Here is a 25,290-nt window from a genome sequence, read left to right as displayed (position 1 = left end):
CCAAGCCTTCTGAAAATATACTGATACCTTTTTTGTAATGACAAATGTAGCTGAGATAAGTCCTTAAAGATGATTATAAAAAATGTAAAAAGGTGCTAAATACACTATTTTTCTCATCTGAAAGCATTATATATGTCGGTTAATTTCGTTGATGAAATTGTCCATTTAGACATGAATCTGACATGTCCTGAATATTCTCTAATGGATTTTGTACTTGAAGTGTTTAAGGTAAATATTTTTGAAATCATATAAAAAAAATAAGTCTGTCACGATGGTCATCTTGAATGTAGGACATGGTGCAAAGGTACAAAATATAAAATGTATCAAACTTTGATTTTTGGGCAATAGTCAACTGATTATTTATTTTGTCCTTTAGATTCCTAAGTAAGGTCTTCCCAATACATTTTTTTTTCTGCGGGTGTTATTCCTATATATTTCATCTTCGCTAGCCAAGGTTTACGATGTATATATCATGTAATTCGTCCAAACATCAGCCTAACAATGTTAGATCAACGCATTTTTTTTTGTTCTTCCCTCGCCGGGATTCGAACTCTTGCTACTGAGATATCGTGGCACCAAATTGCATTGCACTGTCAGAGACCAACGCGCTAGACCACCTAGGCTCATTTATATTATTAGTTACATGGTGTGTAAGTGACCTTATACGATACATATGGGGTCAGTAAATTACATATGTGTGAGAGCGAAATGCTTGCGCCGACGCTGTAATGACCGTCTTGCGATTGCTGAATTGGAAGGTGCAGAGTTTGTAATGGAACACTGTCAAGTAACTTCAGATAAAAGAAAACAACAAAAAAATTGCTGGATCTTTGAGATATTGTGGCTAAATATCAAAATATTTTGTATCATATACACCAATTCCATAAACTCTCTTTCCCCATCTCTAAATAAATATAAACACATCCCCAATTATAAACGTGTTAATAAACAAAGAGGATTTCTCACGGTCGTTCTGTTGGCTTCTGGAAGGGTCCTCTAGTGGTCCCTCTTATAAGATAAGATAAGATAAGATAAGATATTTTATTGGTTTAGAATCCAAAACCGTTTCATAAGATTGATACCAAGACAATAAACATCGATTATACATAAACATACAAACATATATCTAACCACAGGTCAAGGAATTGTATATCTAAATATACAATTCCTTGCACAGGTGTATAAGTACGTTTGTTACAAAATGTCACGAATACAGAACACGAAAGCACATAACCTGTATGTTTTATGTCAGATATATCCGTATCTTTCATCAGAGGATGCAGTTTATGAGGTTTCAGTCAAAAGAGATGAGCCATCCTGATTCCTACATAGCCATGCACTTGCCAGTAATGATTGCACAAACATACTATTTTGTTATCATTGTCTGTTTACACAGATGGAAATCGTCTGCTGACAAAGTTCGGTTCGTTATTTTCAAGAAAATTACCTTTCTTATTTTTATTCGGTAATTTATTGGGTCGGTGGAAAAGTTTTTCGGGTCGATCGCTAATTTTTTGGCTGTAAATGTTATATGCGAATTCTCTTAAAATGAAAAATGTACTTTATGGCTGATGGGTAATGATCAAAGATGTATTATCTGTTTGTAGTATCAATATTTGCTGCACACGCGAATGAACATGTTGAACATTTGAAAGATAAAAAAAAAATCATTTCGAGCTCAGCTCTATGGGATTAAAAATACATTTTTCAGCATATTTACAGAAGCTATTGTTATTGTAAATGAATGAAATTTAGACGTAAGCGGAATAACTCTAATCTGTTTGCACATCATTGTAAAAGGGCTTGCATTTTATTACAGCGTGTTCGTTTCATGTGTATCAATCTGAATATACGGTTTGTACTGTTAGTTGCAATTTCCCGTTAAAATATACATGTATATAGCCGGAACATCGACATCGCAGTGTCCTTGTGCTGGGAGACACTACTATTGGACCTCCTATTGGGACCAAGGCTCGACGCACTGATTTTGTATTGTAAAAACTCGCTTAGTGAAACCAACAACATTACAATGCATTAATTTACGCAAAAACTTGGAAACTAGAATCTGTATCTTAATCCAATTGAATAGAGATCGAATTACATTGATTAGTTATCAGAAATTTGATTAGATTTTCCTCACTACCTTGCCTTGTTAGCCCTTTGTTCGGTCCCCTTACGAGCTCCCCTATGTAATAACTTTAATAATGTTTGGCAGTAGGTAAATATGTAAAAATAAAAATGCAATATATTCCGTGTCTGTTTTACTATAATACACAACTGTTAGTTCGCAGAAAGTTTATGAATTGCATTTTATGGTTGTTACTTTTTAAAACATGACTTCCTCGTTTTCCTGATACTCGAAATTCTTTTGATGTTCAAGCACTTTCCAGCAAAATGACGCTCACGAAAACAGCACTTATACTTTTTACACTGGTATCACTGTTGTTTTTTAAATGCTACAAGTTAACCTGATGAAACACAATGTTTAGATTGAAAACACATACAGTTCTAGTACGCTGAGACTCTATAAGGTTGCAGACGTGCAGTAGTCTCAGTGGTATAGTATCATCGACTGCATCGTGTTTCTTTCGGCGAGCAATGCATACAACTTTTTACGTCCACCCTGTAGAAAACCTTTTATAAGTGTTTTTTTTCTCTAACTACCTGTTTGTTTTTATAAATCCAAGTTGGTGTCATGGCTTTATAAAAACGTGATGATAAGTGGCGGATCCAGCGGGGATGTGGTTCCAGGGATGGGAAGCCCATTTAATTTTTACCCTAAATTGATTTTGAATGAGGACATATGGTTTGATCCTCACTTTATCCTTGCTTGGAACCCTCTCTGTTTTACAAATGAATGAATCCGCCCTGAGTGATTCTATGCTACAAGGGTTCAAACGGCCAACCTGATGTGAGCGTTCCGGCATATTCTGCAGAAAAAAGGCTATCATTAGACTCGAAAGACTTATCCCACTCTATAAGGTGTCTCGTTCTTTTCCATTTTATTCTTACATCAAACCTCGAGCTTCAAACATTAAAGACAGGGGTGGATCCATTCATTTAAAAAGGGGGTTCCCAACCCAGAGTAAACGAGGAAGGGTTCTAACTATATGCTCCCATTCAAATGCATTGATCGTCCCAAAAAAAGGGGGGTTCCAACCCCCGGACCCCCCCCCCCCCCTTGAATCCGCCAATGAAAGATGACCGCCGGTCATCTCGGAACGATATTTGTTACAACATGTTTGTTAAAACTGTAGTGTTGGAAACATACAGTGAGTCGCAGATACCAATAAATTAATTACACTCCCATCTGGATGAGTCTGAAGGGACCACACTGTAATTTCTAAATCGTAACGCGGCGGGCTTGGAACTGGCTGAAAACAATGTTAGCAAAAAATACTATATTGGTGATAGATTTGGTATGTTTTCCCCATCAATTAGGGATCAGAATAATTTTCTGGTGGGGGGGGGGGGCAGGGGCGGATCCAGCCATTTTAAAAAAGGGGGTCCAGCTATATGCTCCCATTCAAATGCATTGATCGGCCAAAAAAAAGGGGGGTTCCAACCCCCGGAACCCCCCCTCTGGGTCCGCGCTTGGGGGGGGAACTATACCCCACTTTTGAAGTTTTGAAGTTAAATGGTCGTTCCCTATAAGGCACTCGATAGTTGTTTTGAGATGCACGACTTTTAGGTCAAATTGTTTAATACCATGGATTAAAAAAAAAATTAGTCTTATTGGGGACTGTCTCTTTCGGTTTAACCGGGAGTGACCATGGAAGAGTTAAAAGTTAAAAAAAAATGAGCATAAAGGTGTATTCGACTGACACATGTTATGGAAAAGTTCCGAGACATTCCGAAACAAAACTGCGGGAAATGCCGTCAGAGAAGATGTTGAACAACGTGGTCCCATTTCAGATTATAAGAGGATTGGAATGGGGTTTCACTTAGATTGTTGTGTAATGTTGATTGGAATTCAAAGGTATTTCTACAAACAGTTTCAGAAGATTTAAGAGCATACATGTATGATCATAAACGGATAGGTTTTGACAAGGATTTGTATAGAAATCCTTGGTTTTGATGCACATCCACAGGCACTAAGGTCGAATAGTCTTTCCATACAAATATAATTTGCACATGGATAGAAACGAGTTCCTGTGTTTCGATGTTATAATTTGATACAAAAATGTCATTTACACTCCACCATTCAAAAATATATTTAAATCATAAACTCACATGCGTTTGCTGGTAAGAACCGATTTTGGCCTTAAATTTCAAGTTCATCTGACGAAAGATTTTGACCACTATTTAAACACTTGAGTGTCTATTTCATTTGAATCAATTATTTTATGTGAACGATTTTAACTGATTTAATCATTAAAAAAACGATCCGATTCAAGATCAAATATGAAAAATCTACCAAATGTGCCGAAAAATGTTACTTTTCAGATGGTTTTTGACAAAAATGAGCATAAAGGTGTATTCGACTGACACATGTTATGGAAAAGTTCCGAGACATTCCGAAACAAAACTGCGGGAAATGCCGTCAGAGAAGATGTTGAACAACGTGGTCCCATTTCAGATTATAAGAGGCTTGGAATGGGGTTTCACTTAGATTGTTGTGTAATGTTGATTGGAATTCAAAGGTATTTCTACAAACAGTTTCAGAAGATTTAAGAGCATACATGTATGATCATAAACGGATAGGTTTTGACAAGGATTTGTATAGAAATCCTTGGTTTTGATGCACATCCACAGGCACTAAGGTCGAATAGTCTTTCCATACAAATATAATTTGTACATGGATAGAAACGAGTTCCTGTGTTTCGATGTTATAATTTAATACAAAAATGTCATTTACACCCCACCATTCAAAAATATATTTAAATCATAAACTCGCATGCGTTTGCTAGACTAATTTCCTTCACATATATGTATTGGTGTTTTACAGTTGTGCATCATTTGTATTTTCCACATTGATGTTTTACATTGGTCAAAGCCAGCTCTGGCACTAGTTCTCCTTCCTGTATGGCACAGGCCTCCCAAGGGAGTATTATGGTACATAGTTTCTATATCTATAAATATCTCATTTCATAATGTATTTATGTTTATTATTGGATAGTTCAGAGACATATATATATATATGTCTCTGGATGGATAGTTGTATCCTGATAGCAAATGTTTTGACAAAGGAATTGTTTGTACCTATCAATATTAATGCCCCCATCCAGGTGGAGTTGCCATTAGGGTTCACGTTGTCGGTTTCATACTCCTCAAAATTACTTTCCATCCATTCTTAAACTTAAGTTTGCATCAATCAATTGTTAAGAAACATATACAAAATGCTGATTTCCACACAATACAGATCAAGTATGAGCTTTGGTGGTGTCACTTTTACCGTTCTATAGTTATGCCCCTTTACAAAATGGAAAAATTGCTGATTTTTTTATTCTGTTTGCTGGCTTTAGTTGGCATCAACCAATTGTTATGAAACTTGTACACAATGCTTTTTTACCTCAAACCTCAGATTAAGTACAAATTTAGGTAACATTTCTTTTTTATAGCCCACCTAGGGACATTATGTTCTTTCGTCCAGCCTTCTGTCCTGCTTCAGGTTAAAGTTTGTTGTCAAGATAGATTTCAATGAAGTTGGAAGTCCAATCAACTTGAAACTTAGTATACATGTTTACTATGATATGAGCTTTCTAATATTTATGCCAAATTATAATTTTGACACCAATTCAACAATCCTCTCTAAATTAGTGGTCAGAAATAAGGATATTGTAAATTAATGGTCAGAAATAAGAATATTGTAAATAAGTGGTCAGAAATCAGGATATTGTAAATTAGCGGTCAGAAATAAGGATATTGTAAATTAATAGTCAGAAATAAGGATATTGTAAATAAGTGGTCAGAAATAAGGATATTGTAAATTAGTGGTCAGAAATAAGGATATTATAAATTAGTGTTCAGAAATAAGGATATTGTAAATAAGTGGTCAGAAATCAGGATATTGTAAATTAGTGGTCAGAAATAAGGATATTGTAAATTAGTGGTCAGAAATAAGGATATTGTAAATTAGTGGTCAGAAATAAGGATATTGTAAATTAGTGGTCAGAAATCAGGATATTGTAAATTAGTGGTCAGAAATAAGGATATTGTAAATTAGTGTTCAGAAATAAGGATATTGTAAATTAGTGGTTAGAAATAAGGATATTGTAAATTAGTGGTCAGAAATAAGGATATTGTAAATTAGTGGTCAGAAATAAGGATATTGTAAATTAGTGCATGGTCGGAAATAAGGATATTGTAAATTAGTGGTCGGAAATAAGGATATTGTAAATTAGTGGTCGGAAATAAGGATATTGTAAATAAGTGGTCAGAAATAAGGATATTGTAAATTAATGGTCAGAAATAAGGATATTGTAAATAAGTGGTCAGAAATAAGGATATTGTAAATTAGTGGTCAGAAATAAGGATATTGTAAATTAATGGTCAGAAATAAGGATATTGTAAATTAGTTGTCAGAAATAAGGATATTGTAAATTAGTGGTCAGAAATAAGGATATTGTAAATTAGTGCATGGTCGGAAATAAGGATATTGTAAATTAGTGGTCAGAAATAAGGATATTTTAAATTAGTTGTCAGAAATAAGGATATTGTAAATTAGTGGTCAGAAATAAGGATATTGTAAATAAGTGCATGGTCGGAAATAAGGATATTGTAAATTAGTGGTCGGAAATAAGGATATTGTAAATTAGTGGTCAGAAATAAGGATATTGTCAATAAGTGCATGGTCGGAAATAAGGATATTGTAAATTAGTGGTCAGAAATAAGGATATTGTAAATTAGTGGTCAGAAATAAGGATATTGTAAATTAGTGGTCAGAAATAAGGATATTGTAAATTAGTGGTCAGAAATAAGGATATTGTAAATAAGTGGTCAGAAATAAGGATATTGTAAATTAATAGTCAGAAATAAGGATATTGTAAATAAGTGGTCAGAAATAAGAATATTGTAAATTAGTGGTCAGAAATAAGGATATTGTAAATTAGTGGTTAGAAATAAGGATATTGTAAATTAATGGTCAGAAATAAGGATATTGTAAATAAGTGGTCAGAAATAAGGATATTGTAAATTAGTGGTCAGAATAAGGATATTGTAAATTAATGGTCAGAAATAAGGATATTGTAAATTAGTGGTCAGAAATAAGGATATTGTAAATTAGTGCATGGTCGGAAAAAAGGATATTGTAAATTAGTGGTCGGAAATAAGGATATTGTAAATTAGTGGTCGGAAATAAGGATATTGTAAATAAGTGGTCGGAAATAAGGATATTGTAAATTAGTGGTCAGAAATAAGGATATTGTCAATAAGTGCATGGTTGGAAATAAGGATATTGTAAATTAGTGGTCGGAAATAAGGATATTGTAAATTAGTGGTCGGAAATAAGGATATTGTAAATAAGTGGTTGGAAACAAGGATATTGTAAATTAGTGGTCAGAAATAAGGATATTGTAAATTAGTGGTCAGAAATAAGGATATTATAAATTAGTGGTCAGAAATAAGGATATTGTAAATTAGTGGTCAGAAATAAGGATATTGTAAATTAGTGGTCGGAAATAAGGATATTGTAAATTAGTGGTCAGAAATAAGGATATTGTAAATTAGTGGTCAGAAATAAGGATATTATAAATTAATAGTCAGAAATAAGGATATTGTAAATTAGTGGTCAGAAATAAGGATATTATAAATTAGTGGTCAGAAATAAGGATATTGTAAATTAGTGGTCAGAAATAAGGATATTGTAAATTAATAGTCAGAAATAAGGATATTGTAAATAAGTGGTCAGAAATAAGGATATTGTAAATTAGTGGTCAGAAATAAGGATATTGTAAATTAATAGTCAGAAATAAGGATATTATAAATTAGTGTTCAGAAATAAGGATATTGTAAATTAGTGGTCAGAAATAAGGATATTGTAAATTAGTGGTCAGAAATAAGGATATTGTAAATTAGTGGTCAGAAATCAGGATATTGTAAATTAGTGGTCAGAAATAAGGATATTGTAAATTAGTGTTCAGAAATAAGGATATTGTAAATTAGTGGTTAGAAATAAGGATATTGTAAATTAGTGGTCAGAAATAAGGATATTGTAAATTAGTGGTCAGAAATAAGGATATTGTAAATTAGTGCATGGTCGGAAATAAGGATATTGTAAATTAGTGGTCGGAAATAAGGATATTGTAAATTAGTGGTCGGAAATAAGGATATTGTAAATAAGTGGTCAGAAATAAGGATATTGTAAATTAATGGTCAGAAATAAGGATATTGTAAATAAGTGGTCAGAAATAAGGATATTGTAAATTAGTGGTCAGAAATAAGGATATTGTAAATTAATGGTCAGAAATAAGGATATTGTAAATTAGTTGTCAGAAATAAGGATATTGTAAATTAGTGGTCAGAAATAAGGATATTGTAAATTAGTGCATGGTCGGAAATAAGGATATTGTAAATTAGTGGTCAGAAATAAGGATATTATAAATTAGTTGTCAGAAATAAGGATATTGTAAATTAGTGGTCAGAAATAAGGATATTGTAAATAAGTGCATGGTCGGAAATAAGGATATTGTAAATTAGTGGTCGGAAATAAGGATATTGTAAATTAGTGGTCAGAAATAAGGATATTGTCAATAAGTGCATGGTCGGAAATAAGGATATTGTAAATTAGTGGTCAGAAATAAGGATATTGTAAATTAGTGGTCAGAAATAAGGATATTGTAAATTAGTGGTCAGAAATAAGGATATTGTAAATTAGTGGTCAGAAATAAGGATATTGTAAATAAGTGGTCAGAAATAAGGATATTGTAAATTAATAGTCAGAAATAAGGATATTGTAAATAAGTGGTCAGAAATAAGAATATTGTAAATTAGTGGTCAGAAATAAGGATATTGTAAATTAGTGGTTAGAAATAAGGATATTGTAAATTAATGGTCAGAAATAAGGATATTGTAAATAAGTGGTCAGAAATAAGGATATTGTAAATTAGTGGTCAGAATAAGGATATTGTAAATTAATGGTCAGAAATAAGGATATTGTAAATTAGTGGTCAGAAATAAGGATATTGTAAATTAGTGCATGGTCGGAAAAAAGGATATTGTAAATTAGTGGTCGGAAATAAGGATATTGTAAATTAGTGGTCGGAAATAAGGATATTGTAAATAAGTGGTCGGAAATAAGGATATTGTAAATTAGTGGTCAGAAATAAGGATATTGTCAATAAGTGCATGGTTGGAAATAAGGATATTGTAAATTAGTGGTCGGAAATAAGGATATTGTAAATTAGTGGTCGGAAATAAGGATATTGTAAATAAGTGGTTGGAAACAAGGATATTGTAAATTAGTGGTCAGAAATAAGGATATTGTAAATTAGTGGTCAGAAATAAGGATATTATAAATTAGTGGTCAGAAATAAGGATATTGTAAATTAGTGGTCAGAAATAAGGATATTGTAAATTAGTGGTCGGAAATAAGGATATTGTAAATTAGTGGTCAGAAATAAGGATATTGTAAATTAGTGGTCAGAAATAAGGATATTAGAAATTAATAGTCAGAAATAAGGATATTGTAAATTAGTGGTCAGAAATAAGGATATTATAAATTAGTGGTCAGAAATAAGGATATTGTAAATTAGTGGTCAGAAATAAGGATATTGTAAATTAATAGTCAGAAATAAGGATATTGTAAATAAGTGGTCAGAAATAAGGATATTGTAAATTAGTGGTCAGAAATAAGGATATTGTAAATTAATAGTCAGAAATAAGGATATTATAAATTAGTGTTCAGAAATAAGGATATTGTAAATTAGTGGTCAGAAATAAGGATATTGTAAATTAGTGGTCAGAAATAAGGATATTGTAAATTAGTGCATGGTCGGAAATAAGGATATTGTAAATTAATAGTCAGAAATAAGGATATTGTAAATTAGTGGTAGGAAATAAGGATATTGTAAATTAGTGGTCAGAAATAAGGATATTGTAAATTAGTGGTCAGAAATAAGGATATTGTAAATAAGTGGTCAGAAATAAGGATATTGTAAATTAATAGTCAGAAATAAGGATATTGTAAATTAGTGGTCGGAAATAAGGATATTGTAAATTAGTGGTCAGAAATAAGGATATTGTAAATTAGTGGTCAGAAATAAGGATATTGTAAATTAGTGGTCAGAAATAAGGATATTATAAATTAGTGGTCAGAAATAAGGATATTGTAAATTAGTGGTCAGAAATAAGGATATTGTAAATTAGTGGTCAGAAATAAGGATATTATAAATTAGTGGTCAGAAATAAGGATATTGTAAATTAGTGGTCAGAAATAAGGATATTGTAAATAAGTGGTCAGAAATAAGGATATTGTAAATAAGTGGTCAGAAATAAGGATATTGTAAATTAATAGTCAGAATAAGGATATTGTAAATTAGTGGTCGGAAATAAGGATATTATAAATTAGTGTTCAGAAATAAGGATATTGTAAATTAGTGGTCGGAAATAAGGATATTATAAATTAGTGTTCAGAAATAAGGATATTGTAAATTAGTGGTCAGAAATAAGGATATTATAAATTAGTGGTCAGAAATAAGGATATTGTAAATTGGTGGTCAGAAATAAGGATATTATAAATTAGTGGTCAGAAATAAGGATATTGTAAATTAGTGGTCAGAAATAAGGATATTGTAAATTAGTGTTCAGAAATAAGGATATTATAAATTAGTGGTCAGAAATAAGGATATTGTAAATTAGTGGTCAGAAATAAGGATATTGTAAATTAATAGTCAGAAATAAAAATATTATAAATTAGTGTTCAGAAATAAGGATATTGTAAATTAGTGGTCAGAAATAAGGATATTGTAAATTAGTGGTCAGAAATAAGGATATTGTAAATTAGTGGTCAGAAATAAGGATATTGTAAATAAGTGGTCAGAAATAAGGATATTGTAAATTAGTGGTCAGAAATAAGGATATTGTAAATTAGTGGTCAGAAATAAGGATATTGTAAATTAGTGGTCAGAAATAAGGATATTGTAAATAAGTGGTCAGAAATAAGGATATTGTAAATAAGTGGTCAGAAATAAGGATATTGTAAATTAATAGTCAGAAATAAGGATATTGTAAATTAGTGGTCGGAAATAAGGATATTGTAAATTAGTGGTCAGAAATAAGGATATTGTAAATTAGTGGTTAGAAATAAGGTTATTGTAAATTAGTGGTCGTAAATAAGGTTATTGTAAATTAGTGGTCGGAAATAAGGATATTGTAAATTAGTGGTCAGAAATAAGGATATTGTAAATTAGTGGTCAGAAATAAGGATATTGTAAATTAGTGGTCGGAAATAAGGATATTGTAAATTAGTGGTCAGAAATAAGGATATTGTAAATTAGTGGTCAGAAATAAGGATATTGTAAATTAGTGGTCAGAAATAAGGATATTGTAAATTAGTGGTCAGAAATAAGGATATTGTAAATAAGTGGTCAGAAATAAGGATATTGTAAATTAGTGGTCAGAAATAAGGATATTGTAAATTAGTGGTCGGAAATAAGGATATTGTAAATTAGTGGTCGGAAATAAGGATATTGTAAATTAGTGGTCAGAAATAAGGATATTGTAAATTAGTGGTCAGAAATAAGGTTATTGTAGATTAGTGGTCAAAAATAAGGATCTTGTAAATTAGTGAGGGGGGTTGGAGGGGTCCTGATCCCGAAACCAGGGCATAAAAACATGAAATCCAGAGGTCCTGAAGTTTAAAAAAATTAAATCCCGACATCCTGAAATTCGAAAAAAGAATTCCCTGATCCTGAAAGGGTCAATCTCGAAATTCAAAGCTTGAAAACACCCGATCCTGAAGTCCCGATAAAGGTCCTACCCTCCCTCTTTAGTGTAAAGATTGTTTAGCTGTTTTTACCAAAACAATAGTGGTTTTTGTGCATCAAAATTTTGCACTTTGTGTAACTACATGTACTATATTTGTATTTGGCAAGATTTAATTCATTGCATAATAAGTTATGGGTGACTATTTAATCCATAGTTTGACATACCAAATTTGTTAACCTCTAAAAGAACTGGGAAGAAAATTACTAACGGCAATATATTATGTCCCAGGATAGAACAAGCGTGACTGCAAAAATAAGTAGAAAGAATTTATTAATAGATCATAATACAATAAATTATATTAATGATAATTAATAAATAAATCATATCAATTGATAGTAGAACTGTGGATATATTAGTTAAAGTTTACATTTCATTAATTTAAGTGTTACAAGGATAATATATTGATCTTGTAATTATTAATCAAGAAAGATAATTAAACTGTCACAACATGTACAAATATTATGTTTATAATACTAAATTATTGATCATAATTTACACATGATGTTTATTGTATAAAAATGAAGATTTAGTATGATTACCAATGAGACAACTCTCCACAAGGGACCAAATGACGCACAACTATAGGTCACCATACAACCTTCAACAATGAGCAAAGCACATACCACATAGTTAGCTATAAAATGCCTCTGTTTAACTTTGGTATTTTCATCTTAGGTACCAGGGGCCTGGGTTGCTGAGTGGTCTAAGTAGTTACTACTGTAGTACTGTATTCACTAGCTAGTCAACGTAGTGAGTTTGAACCCCACTCATGTGGGTGCACTTGATTCCAATCTTAATTGCCTAGGATTTTTAGTTTTCCTATCTAAGGTCAGTGGTTTTCTCCGGGCACTACAGCTTCCTCCACCAATAAAAACTGGCAGCCACAAAAAAGCCTAACTACTGATACTAAAAGTGGTGTTAAAACACCAAAAATCAAAAATCAAAAATCTTAGGAACCAAACTAAATCAAAATATGATAAAATATCCTAATTAACCATATGAATTTCAAAAAGGAAATGTATTTTCTATATGATCAAATATTATATAAATTGAATTCATATAGTGGTCCTTCATATATAGTTTTCTTATTTTGTTCCAGTAATAAAATGGAAGTTATAAAATGAAACCATCTGCAAGACCAAAGGCTAGTGGTATACCATGTCTGAAGTTACAACAAGGAGGGAGTGTTCCAGATCATTCATTGAGGGGGAATGTAGTGAGAAATAATGGAAGAACTATTGTTAGACCAGGTGAAGTAAACAACAGATTTAAATCCCAATTTGGGGAACAGAGTAATAGTTTTAAACCGCAAACAGGAGAATGGAATAGTAGATTTAGGGTTGGAGTAGTGGACCATGACAGCAGATTCAGAAACCAAATTAGGGAACAGGACAGTAGATTTAGAAAACAAACAGGGATACAGGAGAACAGAATTAGAAACCAAATAGGGGAACAGGACAGTAGATTAAGAAACCAACAAGGGGACCAGGGCAATAGATTAAAAACACAAATCGGGGACCAGGGCAATAGATTAAGAACACAAATTGGGGAGCAGGAGAATAGATTAAGAAATAATACAGGGGAACAGAACAATAGATTTAGAACTCAAATTTTGAAACAGGACAACAATTTTAAAAACCAAGTAGTGGAACAGAATCAAATTGAAAAAGAGCAAACACAAGTTTGTGATGGAGAAAGAACAGCCAAGATTGAAAAACAGAGTAAAGGAACAGAAGATGTAGAGAAAGAAAAAGTACCAGGAAAAGACTGTATTGGAACAGAACATGGTAGATCACTCCATAATGACAATGCTGCGACAGGGGAGCAGAGCACAGAAATGGTACCAAGTGATGACAAAGTATCCTGTAACCAAACAGAAAAGACCAGTAATATAATTCAAGTATGATATCACGTTATAGCCATGTCCAAAAAATGCATAAAACTTTATGATATTTTTATGTAAGCAGAGGTGGATTTAGAGGGGGGGCAGGGGGCCCGGGCCTCCCCTTTTGAGAAAAAAATTTTGTTGCTTATATAGGGAATCACTGAAGCGTGACGAAATCGGGGCCCCTCTTAGGCAGCCAGTGGGCCCCCACTTGTGAAAATTTCTGGATCCGCCACTGTGTAAGTAAGTGATTTTATCACCAATGTAGGAAGGTAGTTGGCCTTAAAGACAAATCTAATATAAAAAACAGGTTTTATCTCTCTTGATGGAGTCAAAAAGGGAGACAAATGTACCGGTATGCTGTTTCCATCAGTGGCAGTAATGGCGGCTTCAGCATCAACAATGTATTAGTATGTATATGTAGTTTGTAATTAGGTCTAGTTTATGGTGAACCACAAGTGGTTAGTCAAAGATGTTTGGTATGCAGTTGTATTAGTATTGGCACATCTCATTACCATTGAGATTATTTGGCCCCACCCCCTCAGTTATGGTCTATTGTCTTTGAAACAATGGTCATGTTTTAGTTTGTGAGTAGGTAAGTTTATGGGGAACCTCTAGTAGTAAATTAATGATTATTGGTATTCAGTTGTATAAGCATTGGCAGGTCTCGTTTCAATGGAGATTATTTTGCACTGCCCCCTCAGTGATGGTCTATTGACTTGAAATTTTTGCTGTTTTCATGTATTAGTTGGTGCAGTGTTCTCCCCAGGGCCTTTTAGCATCATGGTAATGTGATGCTATATTTTTATTATGCCCCACCTACGATAGTAGAGGGGCATTATGTTTTCTGGTCTGTGCGTCCGTTCGTCCGTCTGTTCGTTCGTTCGTTCGTTCGTCCGTCCGTTCGTCCGTCTGTCCCGCTTCAGGTTAAAGTTTTTGGTCAAGGTAGTTTTTGATGAAGTTGAAGTCCAATCAACTTGAAACTTAGTACACATGTTCCTTATGATATGATCTTTCTAATTTAAATGCCAAATTAGAGTTTTGACCCCAATTTTACGGTTCACTGATAGAAAATGATAGTGCAAATTTCAGGTTAAAGTTTTTGGCTTCAGGTTAAAGTTTTTGGTCAAGGTAGTTTTTGATGAAGTTGAAGTCCAATCAACTTGAAACTTAGTATACATGTGCCCTATGATATGATCTTTCTAATTTAAATGCCAAATTAGAGTTTTGACCCCAATTTTACGGTTCACTGAACATAGAAAATGATAGTGCAAATTTCAGGTTAAAGTTTTTGGCTTCAGGTTAAAGTTTTTGGTCAAGGTAGTTTTTGATGAAGTTGAAGTCCAATCAACTTGAAACTTAGTATACATGTGCCCTATGATATGATCTTTCTAATTTAAATGCCAAATTAGAGTTTTGACCCCAATTTTACGGTTCACTGAACATAGAAAATGATAGTGCAAATTTCAGGTTAAAGTTTTTGGTCAAGGTAGTTTTTGATGAAGTTGAAGTCCAATCAACTTGAAACTTAGTATACATGTGCCCTATGATATGATCTTTCTAATTTAAATGCCAAATTAGAGTTTTGACCCCAATTTTACGGTTCACTGAACATAGAAAATGATAGTGCAAATTTCAGGTTAAAGTTTTTGGCTTCAGGTTAAAGTTTTTGGTCAAGGTAGTTTTTGATGAAGTTGAAGTCCAATCAACTTGAAACTTAGTATACATGTGCCCTATGATATGATCTTTCTAATTTAAATGCCAAATTAGAGTTTTGACCCCAATTTTACAGTTCACTGAACATAGAAAATGATAGTGCAAATTTCAGGTTAAAGTTTTTGGCTTCAGGTTAAAGTTTTTGGTCAAGGTAGTTTTTGATAAAGTAGAAGTCCAATCAACTTGAAACTTAGTATACATGTTCCCTTTGATAAGATCATTCTAATTTTAATGCCAAATTAGAGAATTTATTCCAATTTCACAGTCCTTTAAACATAGAAAATGATAGTGTGAGTGGGGCATCCGTGTACTGTGGACACATTCTTGTTTTATATGATGCTATCTGAGGCTGTTTTCTTATAGACTATGTGATGCTATAATTTTTAGAAACAAGATGGTATTTTAAATTCACCTGTTTACCAGGATGCTTAATGTAATATCTTGGGAGAACAATTTGGTGATTAGGTCAGTTTATGGTGAACCACTAGTGGTAGGTCAATGATATTTGGTATTCAGTTGTATTAGCATTGGCATATTTCATAACCATTTAGATTATTTGACCCCGCCCCCTCAGTCAAGGTTCATTGGCTTTGAGATTTTGCTTAATTTACATGTATTAGTTTTGTGTTAAGGTTTGTTTAAAGGGAACTACTTATGATAAGTCAATAGTATTTGATATGCAGTTGTATCAGCATTGCTCACATCTCATTTCCATTGAGATTGTTTAGACATGTACCTTCAGTAATGGTCTATTGACTTTGAATATTTGAAAAACTTACATGTTAAAGTGTTGCTATTTTAATTTCAACATTTGCATAATCAAAACTACAAAAAAAGCGAAACATATCTCTGTGATAACAGTTTATTATAGAGAATTGTTGGAAATGAGGTAAATTGTGAATTATAAAAAATTCATAACAACTGCAGGCTTATAAAAAGGATTGATTTTTATGCCCCACCTACGATAGTAGAGGGGCATTATGTTTTCTGGTCTGTGCATCCGTCCGTCCGTCCTTCCATCTGTCCGTTCGTTCGTTCGTTCGTTCAGGTTAAAGTTTTTGGTCAAGGTAGTTTATGATGAAGTTGAAGTACAATCAACTTCAAACTTAGTACACATGTTCACTATGATATGATCTTTCTAATTTAATTGCCAAATTAGACTTTTGACCCCAATTTCATGGTCCACTGAACATAAAAAATGATAGTGCAAGTTTCAGGTTAAAGTTTTTGGTCAAGGTAGTTTTTGATTTAGTTGAAGTCCAATCAACTTCAAACTTAGTACACATGTTCCCTATGATAGGATCTTTCTAATTTAATTGCCAAATTAGACTTTTGACCCCAATTTCACGGTCCACTGAACATAGAAAATGATAGTGCAAGTTTCAGGTTAAAGTTTTTGGTCAAGGTAGTTTTTGATTAAGTTGAAGTCCAATCAACTTCAAACTTAGTACACATGTTCCCTATGATATGATCTTTCTAATTTAATTGCCAAATTAGACTTTTGACCCCAATTTCACGGTCCACTGAACATAGAAAATGATAGTGCAAGTTTCAGGTTAAAGTTTTTGGTCAAGGTAGTTTTTGATTTACTTGAAGTCCAATCAACTTGAAACTTTGTACACATGTTCCTTAGGTTATGATCTTTCTAAATTAAATGCCAAATTATATGTTTTATCCCAATTTCACGGTCCACTGAACATAGAAAATGATAATGGGAGTGGGGCATCCGTGTACTATGGACACATTCTTGTTTTTTCTATGAAAAGTAGTAGTATGGTGAAAAGTTATCTTTTTTGTTTTTTATTGTAATGGTGATGATAACAGAATTGAAGTTTGCAATATCTGACAAAACTGCAATGAAATCAGTGCTATTTGTTTGTTATGCATCTGAACCACAGATATAACTAAACCATTTTTTTGATAAGTCGAATCTAGAAAATGATAAAAAAAAAAAATCTAGTATACATGAAAAATTCAATTTTTATTATGCCCCACCTACGATAGTAGAGGGGCATTATGTTTTCTGGTCTGTCCTTCCTTGTTCATCCGTTCGTCCGTCCGTTCGTCTGTTCCTCCGTTCAGGTTAAAGTTTTTGGTCAAGGTAGTTTTTGATGAGGCTTAAATTAAAATATTGTTTGTTTGCCCTTTACCGACCGACCCTATAAATTCGTTCCGCCTGAAAATCTTTTATTTGTGTTTACCAGCAAGATCTTATTTTATTTTATTTTTTGTTCCTACCAAAAATCTTATATTTTTATTTCCCGCTCAAAACTTTTTTACCGGAATTCTCAGGTTTTATCTTTCCTGTATAAGGTCTAGTCCGTTTGGTATCACATGAGCGTTTGACATGAATGAACACTTGCATTTGGTTTCAAAGCATTAGTTTGAAATCGATGTTGAAAGCTTTGAAATCATGATTTAACGAACGTTACTCTGTGTCTTTATACATGAAGAGCAGGGTTCATTCAAAAAAAGTTCGTCCAATACTAAATTATCAACGTGTGTACAAAATATTTTGTAAACAGACTTTGTATCTTATGTAGGGATGGCCTTTGGTGGTCCGTAGATTAGGATAATTATGTTAATGATGCCTTCGACCAGCATTGATATATTCTGATTTATATCTGACATGAACCAAAGGTCTGTAAAGGGGAGAATATTTGGCAGTAAAATCGCAAAGTTTTTCCATACCGATCATTTATAAATGCGGTGTAAAATATGTGACAATTGAGTTTCAAGTCTTGTAGCATTTTTATTGGAAACACAGGCACACACAAAAATTTAAACACTCTAGGGACTTTTTCTACTAGTAATGTACAATGTATTTCTGCTCGGACATATTTTATCAGAACAAAGTTATCTCTTACCTGCTTACAGAAAAACTTTAGGTCTAGGTAAGCGTTCAAGGTACATAGTACTATTAGTGCAAGTTAAAATTCTTAAAAATTCCAGGTATGTAACGTTTAAAATATGCCGCACAGCCCTATATTTTGAAATTGAAAAAAATTGTAGTGCATATGAATTAACTTCACATTCTACATGATATTTTTTTTTCAAAACTTGGGACTATTATACTAATAGTCCTAGAAACTTATTAGCAAAAACAAAAGCAATACAGACAAAAATGACATCATGCAGATCTTGTATCTATAAAATAAAATATTATACCTACCTGCCTACCCATGACAAAAAATGTACCGAGCTAAGTTATTTTTTGGGAAAGAAAAATAAAATATTTTACCTACCTACCTACCCTGTTTCAAAACATAGGGTCGGAAAAGGGCAAACAAACAATATTTTAATTTAGGCCTGAAGCTGAAGTCCAAACAACTTGAAACTTAGTCCACTTGTTGCTTATGATATGATCTTTCTAATTTTAAAGCCAAATTAGACTTTTGACCCCAATTTCATGGTCCACTGAACATAAAAAATGAAAGTGGGAGTTTCAGGTTATAAAGTTTTTGGTCAAGGTAGTTTTTGATGAAATTGAAGTCCAATCAACTTGATACTTAGTACATATGTTCCCTATAGTATAATCTTTCTAATTTTAATGCCAAATTAGATTATTACCCAATTTCACAGTCCATGGAACATGGAAAAGGATAGTGCGAGTGGGGCATCCGTGGGCATCCGTGTACTTTGGACACATTCTTGTTTGATCAATGAAAATTGGAAATTTGGTTTGTACTTGCAAATCTGTAGTATCTTAGAAACAAAAAGGCATTATGATTATAGAAAGGCCGCATTTGACAGACTCCACAAAATTGAATTATTATGTTACTTTGAGTATTTGATAAGTGTATTATGTTCTGACTGATTCCAAATTTCTAACATTACTGAATATTTTGAAGCTTGTTAGCAAAGGTGCGATCTCCAGTCGATCTTTATAATTAAAGTAATACGAAATAACAGTTAACCAGGCCTTCAAAAGATGGAAATGATTAAAAACTAGGTAATGTAGTTAATTAAGAAGATGTGCATTCTGTAACATCCTTATGTTTCTGAAATACAAAGAATCCGTCTAACATGAAAAGTATTTTACTGAGTGGATAATCTCTACCATTTTCATTAAAAAACAGATTGTTTTAACAGACTTTGCAATAAATAAGCAAAATCAGGCAATGGCTCTTAGAAAAAGAATATATATGTTGAAAAAATTCTTGCAACTATATTTTTTTGATGTTTTTGTATGTTAAGAAATTATTAGCTCACCTGGTACAAAGATACAAAGAACTGAAAGCTTCTGGCACCACTGTGTCCATTTTGCTGTCTGTTTTTCTAAAACACTCCTACTTCTAATGGGAGTATTTGTTAGTTCCCTTGACCAGGTGAGCTAAAAATGTATCCAAAATTAACTGCAATACTATGGATTCATTTATTTTTGTGGATAGAAAAAATATGCTTGGGTATTTGAATTTGTGGTTATGCCAAAGTCTGCATACAGGCCTATATGATATTTGTCATTTGTTAAATATTAAAATTGGTGGTTCAACGCAGTGGCGGATCCAGAACTTTTCCTAAGGGGGGGCCCGCTCCAGTCATGCTTCAAGGATCCCTATATAATCAACCAAATTTTTCCCACAAAAGGGGGGGCCCGGGCCCCCAGGGCCCCCCCCCTGGATCCGCCTATGCAACTGTACCTAGGAAACCCTCAAAAATTTAATTATAATGAATCCACAGTAATATTTAGGATGTCTTCTTATGTTGGATTTTCTTACAGACCACATCTTTAATTAAACTAGGAAAACTGATCCCCCATAAAAAGTATTAAAAATTATGATACCAATCAGAAGTAAATTCTAAAGGACAAAACCCATAATAAACATTATCATGGGTTTTGTTCATTGTAGAAGGCTGCATATAGAGCTTAAGTTGCTTACATATAAATCATTTGGTCTCGCGTGGATATTTGTTTCATTGAAAATCATTATTTGAAGACCATTACTGAGAATTTTTTCATAAACTTTTACTTGTAAATAGTATATTTCAAAGTGATGACTTTAGAAGTTTCTTACTTTATATACCTCATCATAAGCTACAAGAAAATATTTGTACAAGGCAAAGGAATATAACTAATAGGATTGTCTAACATCAGAGAGAGTATCTTGTCACCTCGGACTAATTACATGGGAATATTTACATCAGATAAAGGCAAAAGAGAAAGGATAAAATCGTAAATCATATTTATTTATCTGTTGTACACATCACTACTTCACCAGAACGGAGGAATGAAGTCAAGGTATTCATGTTTTTTTTTGTTACGTTTTTTCATCAGTTTTTTCATCATCGATGTGAAAAGATTATCTCTTTGATTTTGCATCTATAAGACTTTGGTAAAGTTTGGTTGATGACCTCAGTGCGAGATGCTTACGAATAATGAGTTTTGGTGATTTCCTGTAATTTTCGTCAATTATAAAGATATTTTTCTCATTTTCATAGATAAAAATCAACATTTGCAATACAAAGCTAATGTATATTGGATTTCATATTCAAGGTTTTGTTGATTAACGTTTAAGAAATTTATTTATTTATTTATGAAGTTGTTGAGCTCACCTGGATCACAAGGCTCATAGAAATTTGTTGTGAAGATCTCCTGATAAGTTATTGTATTCCATATGCATATTTATAAGCAAAGACATAAGAAAAAGCTTAAAATAACTTTCTTAGGGAGCTATCATTTGTTTTATAAGGGCGTGCCCTCCCTCCCCAATAAAAGTCAAATGGTAGCTCCCTTACAAGTTCAAATGGGAATGTGTTATTTTGGAAATGTGTTTTGCAAAATTGCACATTGAGTGATTAGGAAGTGTTCTTCTACCATATAAAAATTAATAAAAAAAGGTCTTGGTAATCTTCAAGTTTCTTGGATCCACCACTGATTCATCAATATTCATTGGTAACAAATTTTAGCATAATTTATGAGTACAGGTAGACCATCAATTTAAATACTGAATGAATACGAATTTTACTATTTGTATATAAAGATTATCATGTAGTAAAAAACATGAAAACAAGTATCTGTGAAAGTATTGGGTTCCCCCATTCAAAAAAATTAAGGAATCAGATGCAGGCGCGGATCCAGAGGGGGGGTTCCGGGGGTTGGAACCCCCCTTTTTTTTGGACGATCAATGCATTTGAATGGGGACATGTAATTGGAACCCCCCCCTTTGTCCTGGGTTAGGAACCCCCCCTTTTTAAAATGGCTGGATCCGCCCCTGAGTTGATACATAGTATTTCTAACAAAGTTAAAAGTATTGAAATATGTCATCAGATGCAATTTTTATGTTTTGAAAAAAAACTTTTAATTTATTTATAAACTACCAATATATAATAATAAAGATATCAATGAAAGATTGTTTGAAAATCTGTTGGAAGCAAGATTTTTTTGGGATGCAGATTTGGTCCGAGTACACAGTTATCGTCCTTTGATTTTCGTTGTCCACGAATATAGTCCTTAGTGTGGACAGTGTGTTACTTGCCAATTTTTGTTATACCCCTTCCAAATTTATTTCTCCATGTTTTATGCCTCATATAGCAAGTTGGGGGTGAAATGACACTGTAAAAAAAATTGGGTCATAAATATTAATGTAAAGTAGTGATTAGGTCCAGCTGAAAAAGGTCAAAAATTAGCACTTCGGAAGCTGTCAAAAGATTTCAAGACCCCCTTAGCATAAAATTATCCATATTTTGAGTTAGAGCTGATGAAGTTTTCTATAATTTTGATATAATTTGTCCCAAAAGTAGTACAACACACTGAAATTATTGAGAAAGCGCAGGTGGGATTTTTTTAATTTTCATTTATTGTCTAAAAGAAATGCACTACGAAATAACTGTGTACTCGGACCATTTGAACTTGAGAATTGTCTTTTTAATAGGGTTTCTAGTCCTAACCTTGTTTCATGCTTCAATAGGTCAAAGACTTAAAAATAACAAAAGTCAACTCATTATCTTAAACAAAGACAAGCAATTTTTATTTGTGTATTTAAATAGCTTCGGTACAGCATCACTATTTTAAAAAGTCGCCATGATTTTTAAATTAACATCCAATTCCACTTATTAGGTCAGTTAAACCCATATAACTGTAAAAATTGTTTTGTTAGTGTAAGGGCATGTCTGTTCTTAAATGAAGAACAATTTAAATCCTCGTTCAAAATTATTAAGTTGATCATCTCCATTGAGCTTCTGTAGCCCGAAGGGATAGTTACTAGTAGTTATGAAACCTCGCTGGACATTATTTTCCAGTAGCAAATAAAATTATCGTGATTTTTCTAATCCACTTGGCACATTTTGGGTGTTAATGAGACGACAATTAATTATAGAATAATAACAGTCCTAGGGCGGCAGTCTGGCAGATGTGCAAACTTCTTATGGTTAAATATAGGCTTTCTTCACTAAAGCAGACAACAACAGAGACAGGAATCTTCGTAGGGTTTTAAAGTAGCGAAATTTTTCAATTTCTCAAATTGCAGTTGTCTTGGTTTTCCAGTGATTGGTTTCAGAGAATGGCTGATTTGATGATAAATGGATTTTTCTGGATTATTAAGCATTAAAATGCTGGCATGTTGTGCAAGACCACAAGATGATGGCACTCATTTCCCATGGATGCTATCTCTATAAAGATAAAAAAAAAATTATTGGATTTCTAGACTTTTCAATGTTGAAATGTACAATTTAACTTCTCATATAATTTTGCTTCAGATTTGCTTTTTGATTCTGGCAAGGATTTGTATGGTAATTTCTTACTATACAAATCCTTGGTTCTGGTAATATATACATATATATATGCATATATAATATATACATAAGGTATTGCCAGTTAAAAAAGATGCTTGCAACATGTCAGTGAGTCAGCATCTGATCTCATAAGTTGATTTTAATGTCTCCTTAAGGTCTTCACAATTGAAAAGTGTCTGTTCTGTATCCCAAGCCCTTGAACAAAAGTATCTGATACTAACACAAAATTTGAAAAAATAGGACACATTTACAACTAGACCTGAAAAAGAACTCAAATTGAGAATTAGTCCTGAAAAAGAACACAACAAACATTCAACCAGAAAAAAACCCACAAAATGAATTTGACCAGAAATAGAACACAATGAGGTTAAAATCAGAAAAAACACACAATTTAGAACTACACAAGAAAAGGAGCATACAATTCGAAGTAGACAAAAAAGGAACACGCACTTGATATTAGATCAGAAAATTGAATACACTATAATCCAGCCAGAAAGAAAACAACGGAAATAGAAATAGACAAGATAATCATGAGCACACTAGAATTATACAAGGCCTAAATTAAAATATTGTTTATTTCCCCAATCCCGACCCTGCCAGGCGAGGTGTGGGTAGGTAGGTAGGGAAATAATTTTATTTTTCCAAAAAGCTTGAACATTAGCGGACGATCCAGCAAGCCTGAAAATCCAAAATCAATAAAATAATATTTCACTTAGTTTTGACAATAAAATTTTATAAGTAGCACCAATTTTGCAGGGTCGGTCGGGATTGGGGAAACAAACAATATTTTATTTTAGGCCCAAGAAAAGAATTCACATTTTGAATTATAACAGAATAAAACACACAGAATTATACCAGAAAAAGAACACTATAATCCAGTGAAAGATAACAAAAAGAGTTTACAAATATAATAAAACCAGAAAGAAATACTTATTTTAAAGAATTAAAAACTAATTTTGAATATAAGACCAGACAGAGAATACATACTTAGGATTAGACAAGATAATAACACATAATTAGACCAGAAAAAAGACACACAATTAGAATCAAACCAGATTTTTAAAAAGAAGTTCTGTTACTCAATACGATAGCATTATACTCTTTAAGAGAATGCTCTGGGGTACTAAAAACAAGCTTATCCAACAAAATAATCCATTTGTACAATAAAAACGAAAGTATGAAAGCTTGAAGGATTGCGTCTGCTAAGTTGCAATACCGTCTGCTTAGTTGTAACACTGAATCAAGTTTACTGATTAATTATAGTTCATGTTTATAATTGTAACAAAAAACTTGGAAAAAGATCAGACAGATACAAAGTTTATTTTATATCATGATAAATTATACAAATAAGTAAAATATTAATTGGTAATCTATCTAATGGAACAATTAAGATTTGCACATGAAAGTAGTAATTTTGGTTAATGTAGTGATTGTATAGACAGATGGATTACAGAAATCCTTTAAATTTGATTGAAGTCGAAACAGATTGGAGTTTAAAATGCATAATGAACGGGATAATTCCGATTCTAGATTCTAACAAAAGACAGGGGTCTTGATACATCAAGACGTTTTATTGATGAGGTTTGTGAAATACTATTGATAATTTTGTAGATATTCCACTGCTGTGGTCTATTGGAATATGATTATAGGATTCGTTATATTTAAAAAAAAATAGTTCGAAAAATTGATCGTCAATTAATGCGTAAACCCCCTCGACCCCTCTTCGCTTTTCACAATTTAATGGAGAAGCAACTAGATGATGTAAATATGTATTATAGTGATGACTTTAGAATGTGTATTTAGATCAAAAGATTGTTTATATAGGTAATAAATAAAGTTACTGTATATACCTAGGGCAGGTGTCAGTACACCTGTGTTACAATAATACCTGTAATTAAGGTAATTTATAACAGTGTCACACCTATACCGATATTGGTTGACATTTGTGGTCAAATATGACCATTGTATTCATTCATAGATATATATCATGCATTATGGAAAAATTATGAATGGATAGGATCATAGGACAGTTA

At 32.5% G+C, this 25,290-nt stretch overlaps 1 protein-coding gene across 5 annotated transcripts in view; it reads left to right on the top strand.

Moving 5' to 3' along the window:
- Nucleotides 1-3,889: 3,889 nt before the first annotated feature.
- Nucleotides 3,890-25,290, top strand: part of LOC139516124 (kinesin-like protein KIF26B) — a 122,258-nt gene continuing 100,857 nt past the window's right edge. The window contains exons 1-2 of one of the 5 annotated variants that reach the window (XM_071305990.1): nt 3,890-3,956; nt 13,025-13,825. In XM_071305990.1, the coding sequence (XP_071162091.1) occupies nt 13,046-13,825 (780 nt within the window). In that variant the 5' untranslated portion in view covers nt 3,890-3,956; nt 13,025-13,045. The other 4 variants (XM_071305988.1, XM_071305986.1, XM_071305987.1 and 1 more) reach the window with 4 other exon arrangements.

This window comes from Mytilus edulis, chromosome 3, assembly GCF_963676685.1.
Source record: "Mytilus edulis chromosome 3, xbMytEdul2.2, whole genome shotgun sequence".
Taxonomy (NCBI): Eukaryota; Metazoa; Mollusca; class Bivalvia; order Mytilida; family Mytilidae; genus Mytilus; species Mytilus edulis.
This window is presented reverse-complemented; position numbering and strand designations above follow the sequence as displayed.